The sequence below is a fragment of the Phascolarctos cinereus genome, unplaced genomic scaffold, assembly GCF_003287225.1.
Source record: "Phascolarctos cinereus isolate Bilbo 61053 unplaced genomic scaffold, phaCin_HiC Scaffold_2;HRSCAF=192, whole genome shotgun sequence".
Classification (NCBI taxonomy): domain Eukaryota; kingdom Metazoa; phylum Chordata; class Mammalia; order Diprotodontia; family Phascolarctidae; genus Phascolarctos; species Phascolarctos cinereus.
Window position 1 is genome coordinate 356,235,972 of NW_027555625.1, and position 19,383 is coordinate 356,255,354.

At 36.3% G+C, this 19,383-nt stretch overlaps 1 protein-coding gene across 1 annotated transcript in view; it reads left to right on the plus strand.

Annotated features, from left to right (window-relative positions):
• The window catches only part of CDC42BPB (CDC42 binding protein kinase beta), a 145,064-nt gene that overhangs the window by 38,889 nt on the left and 86,792 nt on the right, over window positions 1–19,383 (plus strand). Inside the window, exons 3-6 of the mRNA XM_020971138.2 lie at window positions 4,419–4,502; window positions 7,696–7,791; window positions 12,155–12,303; window positions 17,106–17,199. Of these exons, the coding sequence (XP_020826797.1) occupies window positions 4,419–4,502; window positions 7,696–7,791; window positions 12,155–12,303; window positions 17,106–17,199 (423 nt within the window). The remainder of the gene's footprint in view (window positions 1–4,418; window positions 4,503–7,695; window positions 7,792–12,154; window positions 12,304–17,105; window positions 17,200–19,383) is intronic.

The following is a 19,383-nucleotide window of genomic DNA, read 5'->3' on the forward strand; positions in this document are numbered from 1 at the left end:
AATCAGCATCTACTTTGTTTCCAGTTCTTTGCTACTGTGCTACTTTGCTACTACAAAGAGTACTGCTATTTTGGTTTATATAGGACCTTTTCATTTATTGACCTCCAGGATTCACCTGCTTAGCAGTGGGATTTCTGGGTCAAAGGGTATCAGAGTTTAGTTAATTTCTCAGCATAATTTCAAATTGCTTTCCAAAATAAGTGGATTAATTCACTGCTTCACCAACAGTTTAGTAGTGTGCCTGATTTTTCCCACAACCCCTCTAACATGTACTGTTTCCATCTTTTATCATCTTTTCCAGTTAGCTTGGGGTATGAGGTGAAACTTAGAATTGTCTTTGTGTATTTCTCTTACTAGTGATTTGGAGCAGTCTTTCATATAATTGTTAATAGTTTACAGTTCTTTTGAGAATTGTTTGTTCATATCCTTTGACCACTTTATCCTTTGGGGAATGATGTTTGGTCTTCTTTGAACTGCTGTCATGTGTTTGTGTTCATTTCCCTATATATCTTACATGTTGGACCTTTGTCAGAGAATTTACTGTTTTTAAATAAAAACTTGTGTAAATGCTTTTATATACATTGTTTTATTTGATCTTTATGCTAGATCTGTGACAAAGGTAGTATGCACATTATTATTCCTATTTTACTGTTAAGGAAATTGACACACAGAGAATTTAGGACTTAAACCTAGATCTTCCAGGTTTAATGTCTTTTCTCTTTACTGTGCTTCCTCTCAAAGGAGAACTGCTTTTCTGTACTAAATGTGAGGCAGCTCAAATTTGATTTGTCATTGGAAGTTCCTATTTCATTGTGATCTCTCCAACTTGACTTACCAGCTAAAAGTACCACAATTGCTAACATACCAGTTCCTTGTTAGTATAATTTAAGAAGAAAATAGTGTAAGAAAATATGAGTACTTCCTTTTCTTCTCTTATGAAAATGAATTAATTGAATATATTTCAATAGGTGCATCTGGTGCTTAATGCTAAAGTCTTTGCAAAACTGCACCTGGTTTGATCTCTAGGCTCATTGTCACCGAGAATATATAAGTACTTTAAAAATTACAACACACTATGTAAATGTGAACTGTCATTATTATTCTAGCCCATTCCTTTCCCCCTTTCCCCTTCTTTCTGGTACCACCCCCACGAGTCTAAACTGCACTATAAGTATAAATTTCAGAGTTTGGACAAGAGCGTATCCAAATGTATGTCAGTTCATGTGTTTTATTGTAGTTTCCTAAGAGTTTGGCTTCTAGGACTGTAATGGACTGAACATGATTTTAGGCTTGTCCTATGGTGAGCCCAAATTTACTGATCTCAGTTAAATCTAGTCTACCATGTGGGCCTATCTCAAGTCATATCTGAATTGATATAGGCCAAAACAGAATGGAAAACTTCTCCCCTTCAAAGGTAACTGACTTACAAGGGGAAAAAAAGCAGACCTGCATATAGATAGAAAAGAAACTGAATTTAGTGGGGTTTTTTTCCCTAGAAACAGACAAGTCGCCTTATTGTAAAGGATGAACAGGGAGTATTGAGAACAGAAATAATAAGGGAATAAGAGGAAAATAGCTTCTGAGATGGAAGAGGGAAAGAAAGATTTTTTTAGAAGAGGGAAATTTTTTTCTCTTAACTAAACTATGTAAGTTCATATTTCTGACAAATCAGCCTGTACCTACGTTTCTGTTTTTTGCCTAAAATCTCAGTATCACAGACTTTTTACCTTTCCAAGACAATCCTAGTCCCTTCTTTGGTATCACTATCTTTTGCTCTTCTTCCCTAAATTAACTTTGTTTCCCCACAACTAACTAGTCCCTAACTTATAGATGATGGCTCATCACCATGGCCAAGATCTAAAATATGACATTTGACTGTGCCTTAGCTTTGTGTGTAGATTACTCTGAAATGTGTCATATTTTCTGTGTAGACAGATGCCTTCATGTTTATATAATGTATATATTTATATATGTTTAGTACTCATTTATATAACAGGGTCTAAACATGTGGAACTCACCCAAAAGGTTGTACAGCAAAAGACGGCAAACAGTCTTAAGAGTAGTTTAGTTAAATTTGTAGATAACAGCCAAAGTATCTATAGGGAAAGTCAGAATGTTTAGGACATTGGAGACAGTCAATGAGAGCTGCTATGAGACTTTCCTAGATGCTCATGTCTTCTACAAGTCATGGACTTCCCAGGCTATATAATGAAGGTAGTTGTAGGGAGGGGAAACTTTTTGATAACCTTATCTTGGGGCCCACAGTTTTAACCCAGTTTATTACCAGAGACAAAATGAGATAAATGGGCCACTTCCCTGACTTAGTATGGGATTTTAAGAAATGCTCTTTTGTTCAGTTTAAATTTGTTAAAATATCTTGATATTGTGGGTCAGTAATTCCTAGAAGTGTTTTCATTTTTAATTTTTCAGTTTTGAAAGTTTAACTTTGAAAGATGTAGAACTTTGAAATATTTTAGGATCACTGTTTACAGAGAAGAGAGCCATAATTGTACCAGTGGATCGTTACCCCAACTTACTAATTAATTCGTGCTAACATTCCAGTAATTATATATTTGTTTAATATTTATACTATTAAAATTAAAAGAATTAATTTGTAAAAATCTGTGTTAGGAGTGAAGGAGGGTATATGTAATAAGCTTTTTAAGGCAAATCAATTCAAATATAGTCAAAAAAGGCTTTCTAGTTTCTCCATGAGTAGCTTTTTTAAAAGAGAAGTTTGGAATCAATAGGGCTTAAAGGTAAAACATTTTCAGAGGAAATTATAAAATTAATGATCTGAGAAACCTTTTTTCTTGATCTTTTTGGAGCTCCTTTAAAACATTTGATTCCATAACATCATATTTGTGAAGGTTAGCTAGGTCATACAGTGGATAGATTGCTAAGCCCGGAGTCAGGAAGACTTATCTTCCTGAATTCAAATCTGGCGTTAGACACTTACTGGCTACATGACCCTGGGCAAGTCACTTAATCCTGTTGGCTTCAGTTTCCTCATCTGTAAAATGGGCTGGAGAAGGAAATGCAGACACTCCAGTATCTTTGCCAGGAAAACCCCAAATGAGATCACAAAGAGTCGGACATGACTGAAACAACCAAACAGTAACAACAGATGTTTTTGAAGTAGGTTGGATCTTATTTCTTTCCATTTTCTTTAATTGGAGATTTGGGGCTTTTTAAATTGGAGGTAAGGGGGATCCTCAGGATCGTATTGGTTGTAAAAAAATTCTAAGTATAGTTTTCATTTATTTAGGACTTGTATAAATAAAAATTCTATCGTGATTTACAACTTCCTTATTTTCCTGAAATGTCTAATTTGTGGGCTAATAAACATTCTTTCACTTTGAAACATGTGTGCCTGGGTTCTGAATTAAGTTCTTTGGCAGAAGAGATGCTTGATAAAAATAAACATGATATAAATGCCCAAAAATGTTTTTTCTAAAAATTGTCTATTTTGTAAGTTATTATACAATGTAGAGATGTAGTTCGTTACACAGACTTTCTAACTGTGGGTTTCAGTTCTCCACTCTAATTAGGCAATACCTACCCCCTTTATGTGCTGCTAATTATTTTATGTGGATAGAAAATTTTTTCACCCATATGTTCTGTCAGGGTCATTGTGAATGTTGTGTGTAGAAATAGTGTGTGGTGATCAAACATGATGTATTCAGTATATTTTTATTTTTTTCTTGAAAAATGATTGACTGTAATTCATTTCAAGTTACAGTGTTTGGACAATAAACTATACCTATGGCATAGTAATACCTTATTTTTGTAGAAGGGTGTCAAGAACCAAGAAAGAAAAGGAAAAAAAAAACTCAACCTCTAAGAACTTAGCAGAAAACAAAAAACTCAGATCTTACAAAATTCATATACTTCTAATTCCTAGATTATGTGTTCAGAACCTTTTTATTCTTACTTTGCATATAACTACAATGATCTTAGTTATTTTATTTCTATACCCATATCAGATTTTTAAAAAGCAGTTTAAAAGGTTAAGGGGTTGCAAAAGGCTGACCTGACATCGAAGAAGACAAACACTTTAAAACAGGCATGACAGCTTCCAAAGCACAGTATTGTGGGGTCTTTTGGTATAAAGGTAAACAGATCCATGTACATATATAGGCTTTGAGAGCATCACTGTATATTTTGTTGTAGTGTAGTATACTAATTAATAAAGTCATGGTAAGCTCAGTGTACTCTGAGAAGTCAGGAATGTATTTTTATCTATTTTTTAAAAGAATTTTCTATTCAAAATTGATAAAATAAAACCTTCTGCTCTCCAGGGCAATTTATTCCCCAAGAGTTCAGGAAAATCAAAATTTTATTTTCCTTATGATAAAACATTCATACTTTTTGTTCCCTCTCAAATCCATTTTTGTTAACCAACATTTACTTTCCAGGTTGCTGTGGTTAAAATGAAGAACACTGAACGCATTTATGCAATGAAGATTCTAAATAAGTGGGAAATGCTGAAAAGAGCAGAGGTAAGAATTACATGTCCAACATAAATAAGATTTTAAATGTGGCATTAGAGAACATCAAAGTGAAGCTCTTTGGGATTTAACCGTACACATGTTGCTTTTTGATTCTTGCAGGAAAAGAGGAACTCTGCCCCTTTTGGGATCTTTTATTCTCAACTTTATTGTGTATTCATCTGTCAAATAGTCTGGCCTACATTTTACTTTGAATTATATTGGCCAGATTTGAGATTACTATAAAGACAAATTAAATTTTCATGGAACCTTCAGATTCTTATTGCGTTTCTAGTTCATAAAGCAAAATGAATTCATGAACATGGAAGCCAGGACTTGAATTTGAAAGCTGCATACATAAGGAAAATTCTGTTGTTTCTTTGTGCATTACAGCAACATTATTTTAAAATTGGATTTATAGTATATCAATCCTGGAGTCAATTTTGAAGGAAATAATTCAAATTCTCAGTAAAAATACATGGGAAACCTCACTGCTGCTCAGCAAACCCTTTTATTTATCTTTTGCTTATTCTACACCATATTTATCAGTGCCTGAGCTAAACTTTTTCTACATGCCTTAAGTTATCCATTCTACCCTTGCTTCCTCAATACTCAGAGGATCCCTTACCCCCTACTTTGCTGGAGAGTTAGCTTGACTTCATCTTCCTGTCATAGCTTCAGCCTCAGTATGGACCAAACTTCATCTTAATTGTCTAGCTCTCCACAGTTGTTACTGTTACTAATTTAATAATTCCTTTTAGTTGCACTGCTGTTCCCCAGTCTCCACTGTTTGAAACCTTGTTGTTATCCTGAAGTCTTTTTCTTGTTTCAAGGTTCAGTGTATCTTTTCCAAGAAGCCTTCTCTGACCCCTGCAGTTTACAGTGATTTCTCTTTCCTCAGGTGTCTCAGTTCTGTGCATCTCTTCTTTGTACTTATCTTCTCCTCCATTCTATTATAGTTATGTACATCCTTCTCCCCCCATTAGATTATAATAATAGTAATACATGTTTATAGATAGAGACTTTAAGATTTTCGAGGCATTTTCCCCACCACAACCTGCTGGAGTAAGTAGTGCAAATATAACCCCCATTTTACAAATGACTCAGTGAAGTTAAATGTTGAAACTAGAATGTGAACCCTGATCTCTCCTTTCACCAAGACTAGCATTCTTTATTGTACCATGTTCTTTCTTGAAAGTAGTATCTGTATCATATCCAGCTTTGTAGCCCTCGTGCTTTGCACATGGTAGATCTCTAATAAATTCTAATTGTGATGACATCTTCTTTTTCCCTTTCCACTGGAATGCTTGCTGTTCCTTGAGCATGGCGTACCATCTCTTGGCTCTTTGCCTCTGGACCTCTGAACCCCATGCCTGGAATTCTCTGTCCCCCCAACTATTGCTCTTAGTTTCTCTCACTTCCTTTAAGATTCAGGTCGTTATTTCACCTTTGGAAGGAGACCTTTCCTTAGCTCCCCAGTAGCTCCAGTGCCTTATCCTTGGCACTGTCAAATAGTTCAAAATCAGAAACATACAATTTTGTAAATAGATGTGGCATAAAAGCAAATGCATTGCTCTCTGCTCTTATCGCTGTACCTCAAGGACCATGGGACCTTCCCATCTGATTTTCAGCTGAAACTTAAATGTGCTGTTTTTCACCTTCTGACCACGAGTTCCTTGAGAGCAGAGATTGCCTTACTTTTCTGTTTGTATCACCAGTGTTTTGCACATAGTGAAGATAATTTTTTTTAACTGGCCTTTTATTGATTTGTTTATTTTCTTGGTTGCCTTGAATATTAGTAATAAGCTAGTTTTTTTGGGGGGGAGGGGTTTGAGAATTTTCTTCTCATACATTTGGTATCACCCCTCTAGAATAAGTCTGTCAGCATTCTCAATTATCTATGCCTTGTCTAGTCTATTTTTTCACATTATTGTCCCCTAAAGTGTAATTTCTACCTCCTTTATACATACACCTGGGGTAACAATGTTGAAGTTTAAATATGGTAACTCCACTTTTCCTTGATGGTAAAAACAGCATTTTAAAAAGTGTTTACAGATCTTTTCCATCTTTCATACGTTTGTTATTCTGTCAGTTTCATCCTGAAATGCCCTTCAGATTACTTTTGTTTAGTTTGACCTCTTGCCAAGTTTTCTTTAAATTGGTCTCATGCCTTTGCTATTTTCCTTCTCCATAAAGTTTTACAAAAAAGTTTTTATTCTTAATTAGTGTTGTCCTTGGCTGTCTTGTGTAGAGCCAAATACATCAAATGTTTGCTGACTAAGGCAGTTTTTAGGTTCTTTTGGCTTCCTTGTGGTATAGTTGATTTTCTTTGCTTAAATTTCTATGCAAAATTATTAATAGTTGTCAATATCCTTTCCTTCATCACATTCCCAATTTTTAGCATCAGTAACTTGTTAAAGTTATGTCAGGTTAAAGTTTCTCTTTTTCTTAGCACTAAATTTTTAAGGGTGTAATGTCAAGCTGTTTACTCAAAGCTCACTAAGATCCCCAAATCTTTTTTCAGAGTGTAGTCTGGCCATACCTTCCACTTCTTATGCTTGTGAAATGGAGTTTTTTTTTAACTTGTGTACAACTTTTTATTTTTCACCATTAAATTTTATCTTAGCTAGATTATTCCCATTGTCTAGCCTATGAGGTTTGTTTATCATCTTGACTGTGTATTTTAGTATATAAGCTTTCCTTCTCAACTCTGTGTCATCCAGACTTTGACAAGCCTGTCTGCTAAGGTGGTAGTATATTTGCATAATTTCCGAAGTGGTCAGATAACTGATCCCAACGAACAGTTGATGAAGTGTTATGTTTAGTTGGAAGGAAGTATCTAGTGGTGTGTTTCATGGATCTGTCTGTGGACTTGTACTATTTCACACTGTTATGAGTGACATGGAAGACAGACAAGTTTTATGGTGGTTAGGGAGAAAAAGAAACCAAAGATTTCTTCAAGGTCTCAAGCCTACAACTGAGGGAATAGTGGTATTTGAGAAATCAGGATGAGGCTTATGGGTTGCATTTGAAAAAAATCACATATACTGTAACATTGTGTATAAAAGAGTCCTTGATCTTATCCCTAAAAACTTGTTTTGTGAATGCTTTCTATTGCATTTAGGATAAACTCCATCCTAATAGAAATGTAGGCTGATTTTTTTTAGGCTCCATGTCAACTCAGTTTTCTTTCCCTTATTTGCAGACTGCCTGTTTTAGAGAAGAGAGAGATGTGTTGGTGAATGGTGATTGTCAGTGGATCACTACCTTACATTATGCCTTTCAAGATGAAAACTACTTGGTAGGTTTGAAAAACCAATAAATAGCCAACTGTCTTGAGATAGTATTTCTTTTAGTTTTCTTGGTTCCTTTTTGTAACTACTAAGAAAATAATCTAGCTTTAATGATATAATTGAGAGGCAACATAAATGTAAACTTCACAGAAAATATGATTGCATCGTTTATTTTAACAACAAAGTGACAGCATTAACAATAAAATAGTATTATCTTAGAATTTCTAGGAATTGTATTCTGCTGTGTTTAGACATAATGTATTGACTTCAGGGCAACTAAGTGGCACAGTGGATAGAACACTGGGCTTGTAATCAGGAAGACTCATCTTCATGAGTGCAAATCCTTCAGATACTTTCTAGCTGTGTGACCCTGGGTAAGTCACTTGACCCTGTTTGTCTCAGTTCCTCGTCTGTAAAATGACCTGGAGAAGGAAATGGCCAAACAATCCAATATCTTTGTCAAGAAAAGCCCCAAACGAGGGCAGCTAAATGGTGCAGTGGATAGAGCACTGGCCCTGAAGTCAAGAGGACCTGACTTCAAATCTGGCCTCAGACCAAACGCTTCACATTTACTAGCTGTGTGACCCTGGACAAATCACTTAACCCCAATTGCCTAAAAGTAAAAAAACTTAGAAAAGAAAAGAAAAACCCCAAACGGAGTCAAATGTGACCGAAACAACTGAACAACAGCAAAATATTGACTTCAATATTTTAAAGTATTTTCTATCTTTACAAATGAATTACACATGTGAGCTGGTGTCTGCTTTGAGAGAATTTTATCATTTTGTGATACCTGGCATTTTTAGATTTAAGAACTTATTCATTTAGGTTTAATTCATAAGTCCTGTTGTCCACATTTGTTATAGAAGCTCTTTGTACTGGGTTTGCATTCCTCTCTCGGCTTTAACCTCCCTTCCACCTTTAGTATTATGTAATTTGTTTCCACATTTTACTAGCTTTGCTTATTTTTACTTAATATTTCACTGCACTAAGGAACTGAAACAGACTGAATTTTAGTTTTGGATGATGACTTTTGCAAATTCAGTTCAGCTAAAATTTTGGCGATACAGAGAGATGAAAAATGATATTGCCATTTAAGAGAGCTTACATTTAAGTGAGGATAAGATCCCCATACAGAAATAAGTATGATAAAAAGGTAGAATGTTATAATTGAAAAGTTGAGATTCTAAACTGTGCTATAAAAAATTTGAGAAGGAAGATATAATTTTCTCTGAATTAAGATGAAGTGGGCATTAAAGGTGTTAGTGATAGAGAAATGGAGGGAAGATGTCCCAGGCATGGGTAAGGGCCTAAACTAATATACAGAGGCAGGAGTGGACAAGATCAGATCAGGGAACGGTAATTCTGTTTGGCTGAAACATAGAATACATTGAGGCAGCATGATTCATTGGGAAAGAGTAATGGATTTGGAATTAGGACCTGGGTTCATATTCTGACTCTGTTACTTAGTACTTCCTAAAGTGGCTGACCTTGGAAGCAAGACAGTCCTCAGCTATAAAATGAAGAGTCTAGAGTAGATAAACAAAACAATCCTTTCCATCTCTCAGTCTGTGGTCCTATGACATGAAGAGAAGAGTAAAGTGAAATATATTTGGAAATGTTGGTTAGAGCCAGATTGTGAAGGGCCTTAGGTTCAGCAGAGAAATTTGTGTTTTATCCTGTGAGCAGTGGGCAGCCATTGAAGGTTTTCGGAATAGTATTAAAAGGGCTAACTATATCAAGTCAAGAATCTAAAGGGAGGGAAGGTAAAGCTAGAACATGGTCAGTGGAATGGGATCATAGGGGAAGCTCCCTGGTTTTCATATTCAGTATTTTTCCTGATGATGTATAGCACATTGGGATTATTTATTAAGGAAGTAATCTGAAAAGATTCCTGCATTTCTTTCCTGGGTCACAGCTGAACATTATTTTGTAAGCATAATTTTAATTGTTTATCCTTATAACTTTGGTATTGTACTATTCTAATTTTTTCCCCAAGTTTGCTACAGACTCGAAGATTTAACAGTGTACTCTTCTAATACTTTTGGGGTTCTCAGTAATTTTTAATAGTGTAAAGGGATCCTGACGTCAAAAAGTTTAAGAACCACTGTAGTATATCTTGCTACTTCTCACACATCTAATCTGGCCTGACACCAATTTGAGGGGTATCCATTCTTCGTAGACTTCCATTCAGAGAAACAGCAATAGTATCATAACATTTTAAGCTGAAATCTGCCAATGTGTTGCTTCCCCTGCATGGCACCTCAGTCTGCTCTCTGGGACCAAGCAGAAGAAGGCTAATCCCTTTCCCATTTGATAACTCTTTAGATAATTAAAGAGATAGATAATGTAAAATAAGATCATAGATTTAGAGCTGGATTAGATGGCTTTTAAAGGTCATTTAGCTCCACCCATTCATTTTAAAAATGAGATAACTAAGGAGCAGACAGATGAAGTGACTGGCCCAAAGTCACTCAAGTAGTAACCTTGAACCCAGGTTCGATGAAAGCTCCAAATCTAGAGTTTTTCCTACTATATCATGATTCAAAGAGAAGAAGTGAGTTTCCTATGGGTACATCTTGGTAATAGCCTCCACAAGTCTCCTACCCCAGTTTCACTCAGCCAGTCTTTTTCTTTGTCTGTTATCTTTGCCCAGTCCAAACTGAACAGCAGCTGTAGCTTCTTTGTCTTTTCACAAAAAAAACCACAACCACCATCCAAGCCTTTTTGTTGTCTTCTTATTTCTTGTTAGCCTCAGCTGCTTTTGTGTTTCTTATTCTATTCTTATACGATGTTGCTGCACTTCCTTATTCTTTAACTTTCATCTTCTATATGTGTGTGTATATATATATATTTTTATTTTTTTGGTGAGGCAGTTGGGGTTAAGTGACTTGCCCAGAGTCACAGCTGGTGCGTGTTAGGCTGGATTTGAGCTCAGGTCCTCCTGACTCCAAGGCTAGTGCTCTATCCACTGCGCCACCTAGCCACCTGTATACATGTATTTTTAAAAACCTTTTTTCCTCCTTACCTAAATCATTTTTGATTGTGCTTTCTTGGGCTGTCTTTCTCTCTAGAATAGGTCTTAGGGTTTTATCTATCCTTCCTCTGAATACTTTGAAAACAAAGTAGATATCCATCAATTGAAATAGCTAAATAAATTGTATTACATGAATATGTAATGGAATATTATTCTGTGAGAAATAATGAGCATTATGTGCTGAGAGAAGCACAGAATGACTTACATGAACTTACACAAAGTGAAATGAGTAGAGCCAGGAAAATAATGCAGGGTGTCCCAAAAGTCTTAGTGTAGTTTTAAGCTTTAATAGCGTTAAACTGTCAACTTTAAGTTATTAAAGCTTAAAACTGAACTAAGACTTTTGGAACATCCTGTGTATTTAATACAACTACAACAATGTAAATAGAACAACCATAAAATAATCAAAATTTATTTTTGTAAATTATAAAGTACAAACTCAGCCCCAAAGAAAAGATATGAGAAACACCTCACCTTGCTCCTTTGCCTGGGGTTTGTGGGTGTGGCATATTAAAAATATTGTCAGATTTTTTTTTTGGTGTCTTGTTTGGTTTGACTGAATTTTGTCTCTCCTGCCTGCTACATCCATTGCCTGTGTGTCTCTCTTCTATCCATCTTCACTAGGGTACCATCTATCTCTCCCCCTCACATGTTTGTCTTCCTTTCCTGTCTGTGTCTTTGCGCCCCCTCACCACCAGTACCCCTGCCCCCATGTGTTTTTCCTCTTCTTCTGGCCAGGCCCCTTTGTGGTTGGCCCCTGCCCCACCTATTTCTCTTCCTGTTCTTACTTCTCTGTCCCTGTCCTGGGCCCCCACATGTCCTTCAACCATGTACTGCCCCCCTTCTTCCCTCCCTTCCTTCCTCACTGCTGAGGGCAAATTAGCATTACATAAAAATCACTTTACGTAGAAGTCTGTGGAATAGTCCACTTACATAAAGCAAGAACTGTCTATATATAAGTTTTTGAACTTAGGACATTTTTCATGTTTTGCTTGCAAGGTTTCTCACTGCTGTAGCATTACCAAAGGTATGATTCTGGTTTCTTTTGGTACTTTAAAAAGCTTGACTCTCTTTGTCTCCTTGTTTGCCAATTTTCAGTTGATTATAAATAATTAAGAAGGAAATTAGAATAAAATGTTTTATGGCATTAGATTATCTAAAGGGGGAAAAACAATTATAACTCAGGGATGGCCAATTCCATGCTTGTTACAATATACTGTTTCCTCAAGCAGTCTTTTCCCTTCTGATCAACAGTAAGAATTTTAGTTTTTGTCATTCATCTTTACCAGTGATTACGAAATATTCACCTTCCTCTTTCCCACCTTTATTTATAGTACTTGGTAATGGACTACTATGTTGGTGGAGATTTACTGACACTCCTCAGTAAGTTTGAAGACAAACTTCCTGAAGATATGGCAAGATTTTACATCGGTGAAATGGTGCTGGCCATACACTCCATTCATCAGCTGCATTATGTACACAGGTAGGATCATAGGATCAGCCCTTTTTATAATCAGAAGGGAGCTTAGAGATCTAAACCAATCTCTTCATTTTACAGGTAATAATAGCTAATATTTCTGGAGAACTTTAGAATTTATAGAATTCTTCTCTCATTGCATCCCTTCAAGGTAGGCCATGTAGCTCTTCAGATAAGGAAACTGAAGCTTGGAGGTTAATGACTGCTGCCAAGGCATTAAGTGGTAGAGCCAGGATTTGAGCCAAGGCTTTGAAACTTCAAATCCAGTGCTTTTACTTCTATACCTTGTCCTACACCTTGTCAAATTAATTATAAATTCATTGATTGTGCAAGTAATGTGTTAAAACACTCCCTTTGAATACTTAGAATAGCAAGTCTAGAACAGTAATTTTTAATCTGGGGTCCTGTGGATAGATTTCATAGGATTTGTGAATTTGCATAGGAAAAAAATACATACATATATATATATATATGTGCACGTGCGCACACACACAAACATCTTTATTTTCCTTAATCTCTAACTCATCTAGAATTTCTTTCAGCTGTATTTTTTATAAAAGCAGCACATTATTCTGAGAAGAGACAGGTTTTACTAGACTACCACAAGGATTCACGACAAAAAAAAAGATTAAGAGCTTCTAATGTAGAAAATAACTCCAGAGGTCATCCATTTCGTATTCTAGCTCCATAGAACAACTTGACTGTAACCATCATTGTTAGGCTTGTCTGAAAGCAGTGGTTTCCATTCTTTTTTTGTTACTATGTCTCTATCAGTAAGAGGTTTTTAAGCACGTACCACTAATATGTCTTTATGTATGTATGTGTTTAAATAAGCTTACTTGTTTATAAATTACATGCATTACTTCTATACTGATAATCATGTACATTATAAATATAAAATTTTAAATGAAGTTGGAAAGATGAAATAATATTTGATTATAGAGTCAGTAGGGAACCACTGAAGTTTGTTTATTGATTAGGGAAGTGGCCGGGTGAGTCCTAAGCTTTAGGAAAATCGTTTTGGCAGCTGTGTGGAATGTGAATCAGAGAAGAGAAAGACCTAAGACAGGAAAGACCATTTCAGAGTCTGTTGCAATATTTCAAACAAGAAGTGATGAAGAAAGAGAAAGCGATGAAGGCCTAAACCAGGTGGTGATTATGTGAGTAGACAGAAGGGAATATTTAGGAGAGATGTAGAGGTAGAAGTAATGGGATTTGGTAACTCATTGGATATTTGAGGTAGGAGAGAGTAAGTAGTTGAAGATAACACCAGACTTTTAACCCAGGGTGACTTGGAGGGATGGTAGTACCCTTGACTGTAATAGAGATCTTTGGGGTTTGGTGAGAAAGAAAATGTTAGAAAATCTGTTTCATAGACTACAACCCATCCATTCCTGTTCATCATGTATAAATCACTCTGTCCCACTGAAAATGTAAAAGGGAGAAGCAAGTGTTCTTATTGTCACTATCTCAGAGTGAGGAGCTAGCATTCTAAGCTGGTGAGGGGATGAGGAGCTGGGTGAGGATGGTGTGTATTTTCTCAGTGGCTGCTGCAGTGTGAGTGCTCTGAGAGTTTAGATTGTCTCTGCCCTGAGAGACCATCGCTGTACTTAGAAGGGGGGAGTTTGGAAGCAAGCGCAGCAAGGGGAAGGAAGAGGTGGGGAAGTGTTGGGAGATAAGAGGTGTTGTAGTGTTTGAGACTAGTTCCGCTATTGGGCATCATGAGGAGGCGGGGATGCAGCTTGTTTTCCCACCCTCTGGTTGATCATATACCCTGTGGGATCAAGCCATAATACCTTTGACATCACCCAGTAGGACCACGACGCAAACAAACAAGCATAAGAAACAAGCTCTGCAGTGCTTCTTTAACTGTGGGTTGCAACCCCATATGGGGATCATGAGTGGAAAAAGTTTAAAAAGTCCTGCTCTAGAGAAAGAAGTTTGGCTGTCTCCAGTAGTATTCCATTAATTATCATTTTTCCATCATGATTAGAAAGGTTTCTCTTATTCTTTTTATTATTTATCATATTTGTAGTGGTTGTATCTTATGCTGTTTGGCCCTAGGATCCACCAGCAAACATTAATATTCAACCTAAAGAATTTGGAGGTAAATTATCTCTGAAAACATCACATTCCTCAGCTTAATACCTTGACATCTTAACATAAAAGTGTTTAAGTTTATAAAGGCCAGCAGACTGAGATTTTAGTACAAATGAATATCTTAGTTCAGAAATTATATTGCTAGGAACAGAAGTAAATGAACCATATGACTGAATATGAGTAACATTTTGTTAAGTCCTATAGCCCAGATTGGCTCATTTTATTTCAGAGTGGTTTTATCTACATGTTGAACAACAACAGGACACTGAGGATCCCACACAGATGGCTTTTGTGTAATCATCCTAAACCATTTCTTAATTTCCTTTAGGGAAAAAGAAACTACTGTGGTAGAGATACAGAAAGCAATATTTATTCAATAATTTAAGTCAACAAGCATTTATTAAGTGTTTACTGTGTGCGCTGTGCTTGGTTTAGTAAATAAAGTGAAGATAAAAAAGAAAAAGCCTCTGGCCTCAAGAAACACTGGGGGATATAGCATGTAAACAAGTAAATACAAGGGAAATCAACTAGGGAAATCAGGAACACTGTCTGAGCTGAACCTTGAAGGAAGTTGAGAGGTGGTGAGGGAGGGAATATATATTCCAGGTGTGAGAAGTAGCCTGAGCAGGGGCACAGTGTACAAGATGTCAGTCTAAAAAACAATGGGCATTTATAAAACACTTATTTTGTGCCAGGTACTGTGCTAAGTGCTGGGGAGACAAAAAAGGGCAAAAACAGGCCATACCCTCAAGGAACTCATATTCTAATAAGGGGGAAAACAATGTATAAGGAACTAGTTACATACAAGGTGTATATAAAATAGATGGAAGGTTATCTTGCTAACTGGCACTAGCAGCTTGAGGGAGGGAGGGGCGAACCAGGAGAAGCCTCCTGCAAAAGGTGGGATTTGGGCTGAGTCTTAAAGGAAACCAGAGGTGAGAAGAGCATTGTAGGTGTTGGGGAGAGCAAATGAAAATGCTCTGAATTGGGAGATGAGAATTCGGGAAAAGTCATTAGATTTTACAGTTAAGAAATCATTAATAACTTTGGAGAGAACAATTTCAGTTGAATAATGAGTTTGCAAGCTAAATTCAAGAGGTTTAGAGTAAGAGAAGAAGTGGAGGAACTAAGTGTAGGATATAAACTCTCAAGGAGTTTAGCTGAGAAGGGCAGAAGAGATACAGGATGATAGCTAGTGGGGAGAGTTAAGACTGTGTGGGTTATGTGAGGGCTTTTTAAGGATAGGAGAGATGCGGACATGTTTGTAGGTAGAAGAGAAGCTTCTAGTTAGGAAGAGATTGAAGATACAAGAGTGTAGGAAAAATATTGAATACAGTTAAGTGGAAAAAAATATGAGAGGATGGGATCACGGGTTAATGTAAAGGAGGACCACCTCTTCATCTGAAAGTGAAATGGAAACAGTAGGGGAAAATGTCTTGAGTGATGTGAAATGAGGAGGGTAAACTCTAGGCAAACATCCTGAAATTCACATCTGAAGAAATTGGGGTGAGAGAATGTATGTGAGACTTGAGGAAAGGTGAGGTTTGGAACAGTTACTGCAGAGAGTAGTATAATGAAGTGATTAGGTGAGTCGTAGAATGTTTGCCATGAGGGCCCAGTGAGATCAGATAACAAATATGTAGTGGACTTAGTAGCGTGATTTCATCTTAATATCCCTTGGTAATTTTTCATAACAGAAGATACCACTAGACTCAGCACATGTTCTTTCCAGGGGTATGTAACACCTAGTTAAGTTGTCATGTGCCTCATTGGATAGAAGTTTTCTGTATATCTTTAAAATGTGAGATGGTATGTTATACTAATTATTTTTTAAAAGGTGAAGAAAACCTTTGGGAAGAAATCACCTAGAAAATAAAATTTACTTTCTACAGTTGTTTTGACCTTTTTTTTTTTTAAAAGAAAAATCATTGGAATGTGTTTTGCAGAATAGTGTAAACAGGAGTATTGTTAAGGAAAATCCTATTTGTGTGTGGAGTTACTTTGTTTAAATAAATATTAATAAATACAGATTTTCTCCTTTCTTTGAAAGAGTAAGAGGGTCAGTGTGGTGTAGTAAATAGAAAGCTGATCTCAGAGCCAGGATGACTTAGATCAAGTTCTGCCTTTGATATATACTGACTGTATGAGCCTAGCTGGGCAAGTACTGGAACCTAATGTTCATTGCTGGTACCAGAGTACCAGGCCTATTGTCTGGAAGACCCTGTCCTCAGATATTATAAATCTAGCCTCTGAGATTTACTCACTGAGTGACCCTGGCAAGTCACTTAACCTCTGCCTAAGTTTCCTCATCTGTAAAACAAGGATAATAACAGCATCAATCTCCCAGGATTGTTGTGAGGATAAAATGAATTAATTTTTGTGAAATAGATATCCTATTTTTTTGTAACATAGAAATGCTAGCTATTGTTATTTTGTAAGGCTGGAAGTATTACAATAATATATAAAATATGGAATATTGCATAATTCTTTTGTGTTCTCTCTTTGTTGACTGGTTAAAACAAAACACCAGGCTGACTTTATCATTGTTCTGAAACATTTTTCTTTGAATAATAATAACTATTGTATTGTAACTATTCACTAAATCACATTAACATTTTCTCAACAAATCTAATGCTAAATTAGGGCTTTGACCTAATGTTGCTTATATTGGATTTAATTCATTCAACTTTTTTTTTGTGAACTGACAGAGATATTAAACCTGACAATGTTCTTTTGGATATGAATGGTCACATTCGTTTGGCAGACTTCGGATCATGTTTGAAGATGAATGACGATGGCACTGTATGTAGTTTGGGGATTTTTCCACTTTGGGGTTTTTCCTTGGTCTTAAATTTTGTAATGTAAATGATTATTTTTTGAGGAAATGTTATCAGTATGATCAGAAATAAACATTTTACTTAGCACTAGCAGCTGACCAGAATGTTTTTTAAAACTCTAGTAATTGAAAAGGTAATGCTTACTGGGAACACTGTTAGACATCTCATAATATTCATAGAATTTCCTTAAATAAAAAAAATCTTGATACCACGAAACTATATTAAATATTATTTTTCAGTAACTTACTTAGACATGCTTACTTAGAGTTTCTTACTTAAGAAGTAGCTTAATTTTTAAAAAACTGTATTCTGTCACCTGTGGACCATTTAACTAAAGTTTATTGTTCCATGACCATATTGGTGTAAGGATAAGGAGCTCTTTAGTTATAGTGACTCATGAAGACTATATACTAAAATGGAAAGATTGTAGTTTGTGTTGGTAGGAGGAGCAAACGCACTGATAGAGATTACAAATCTTTGAAGTATTGAAGAAGTAGTAATAATTTAAAAGAAAATGTGGTATAATGAATAGAGAACTGACCTCAGAGCCAGGATGATCTGGGTTCAAGCCCTGCCTCTGACAGCTATTGACTGTGAGGGCCAAGGTATGTCGCTGGAACCTAGTGACTATAGGCAGAATTCATTACTAGGTGGTGCAGCAGATAGAGTACCAGGCCTAGTGTCAGGAAGATGTAGGTTCAAATTCTGTTATTAATGAATAGTGTTCTGCTTTTGCCTAAAAATCATATTGTCATGTGGAAATTTTTTAATGTTTAACTAAATTGTCAGTAGATATTGTTAGTGATTTCTCTACAATATTTTCACTTTATTTGATGTCATCTTGAGTCCCTACTAAAAATTTAGGTCATTACTGTTAAACAGAACTTAATCCTTCAACCAACTCATTCTTGCCAGGTTACCCTTTTAAAATTTATGCATCATGAAAAAAGTAGGAAAGCTCAGTTTACATAAAACTAGAAGCACTTTGGCATATTGCACACAGAGTTTTACTATATCTTATTGTTTTAATAATTGTTCTTGTTATTATTAGAGGCAGTGTGGCATAGTGGATAGAGAGCTGGCCAGAGTTAGGAAGGCCTGGATTCAAGTCCTGCCCCTGACACATTGGCCTGGACAAATCACTTAGCAACTAGTCCACCCCCTTCATTTTATATATGAAGACACTGAGGCCCATGGAGGTGAAGGGACTTGCCCAGACTCACACACCTAGTAAGTACTGGAGGCGTGTTTGAACTCGGGTCTTCCTAACTCTTAAGTCTAGCACCCTATCTAATATAGCATAGTGCCAGATCTGAGTGCCCCCTGAGCTCAATGCTCTTGTCCTTTCTTGTCCTATGGTTGTCCAAAGCCCTCCCCAGGCCTGGCCTCCCTCAGGGACCTAGCACAGAATGCGGTGCCTGATACAGTAAGAACTGAACAGAAGTTTATTGACTGACTGACTTAAGTTCCAAAATTGCTTTTGACTTCTTTGCTTTCCCAGTCAAGGTTCCTATTCACCCGTTGTATCTCAGATAGGAAATCAGTCTGATTAAATTTAATTCAGACTACTTTAAAGTTAAAATAATAAAAGACATTCATGCGACTTTTCAGTGTTTACCAAGCACTTTTACACACTTACTGGATCCGCACAACAGTTCTGTAAAATAAGTGTTACAATTACCACTGTTCTCATTGATATGTTGAAGAAGGTAAAGTTTATCCTAGGCACGTCACTTGTAACTTTCAAGGGTAAAATTTGAATTTAAGACTTTCCTGACTCCATGTCTGGCACTTGTTTTCTGTTGTATCGTACCGTCTGATGTTTTATACACACATTTTGTATAATACTTTTTGGTTATAGAGGTGTGAATGATTAGTCCCTCTTATCCCATAATAGACCTATAACCAAGGGCACCTAAAGGGACTGGACTTCCTGATTCTCTCGGTTTGCCTGCAGCTAATGCTTTACAAAAATCCTGAGCTGATAGGTAGAAATAGCTCCAGATTATAGGTCATAGATCCTAGCATTAAGGACCAGGTGGATCATCTAGGGCAAACCAAGAGAGAGAGAGAATTACTTATTCAAATTCACACAGTTACTGATTAGTAAAGCTGAGATTTGAACCCAAGTCTTCTGACTGCAAACCCA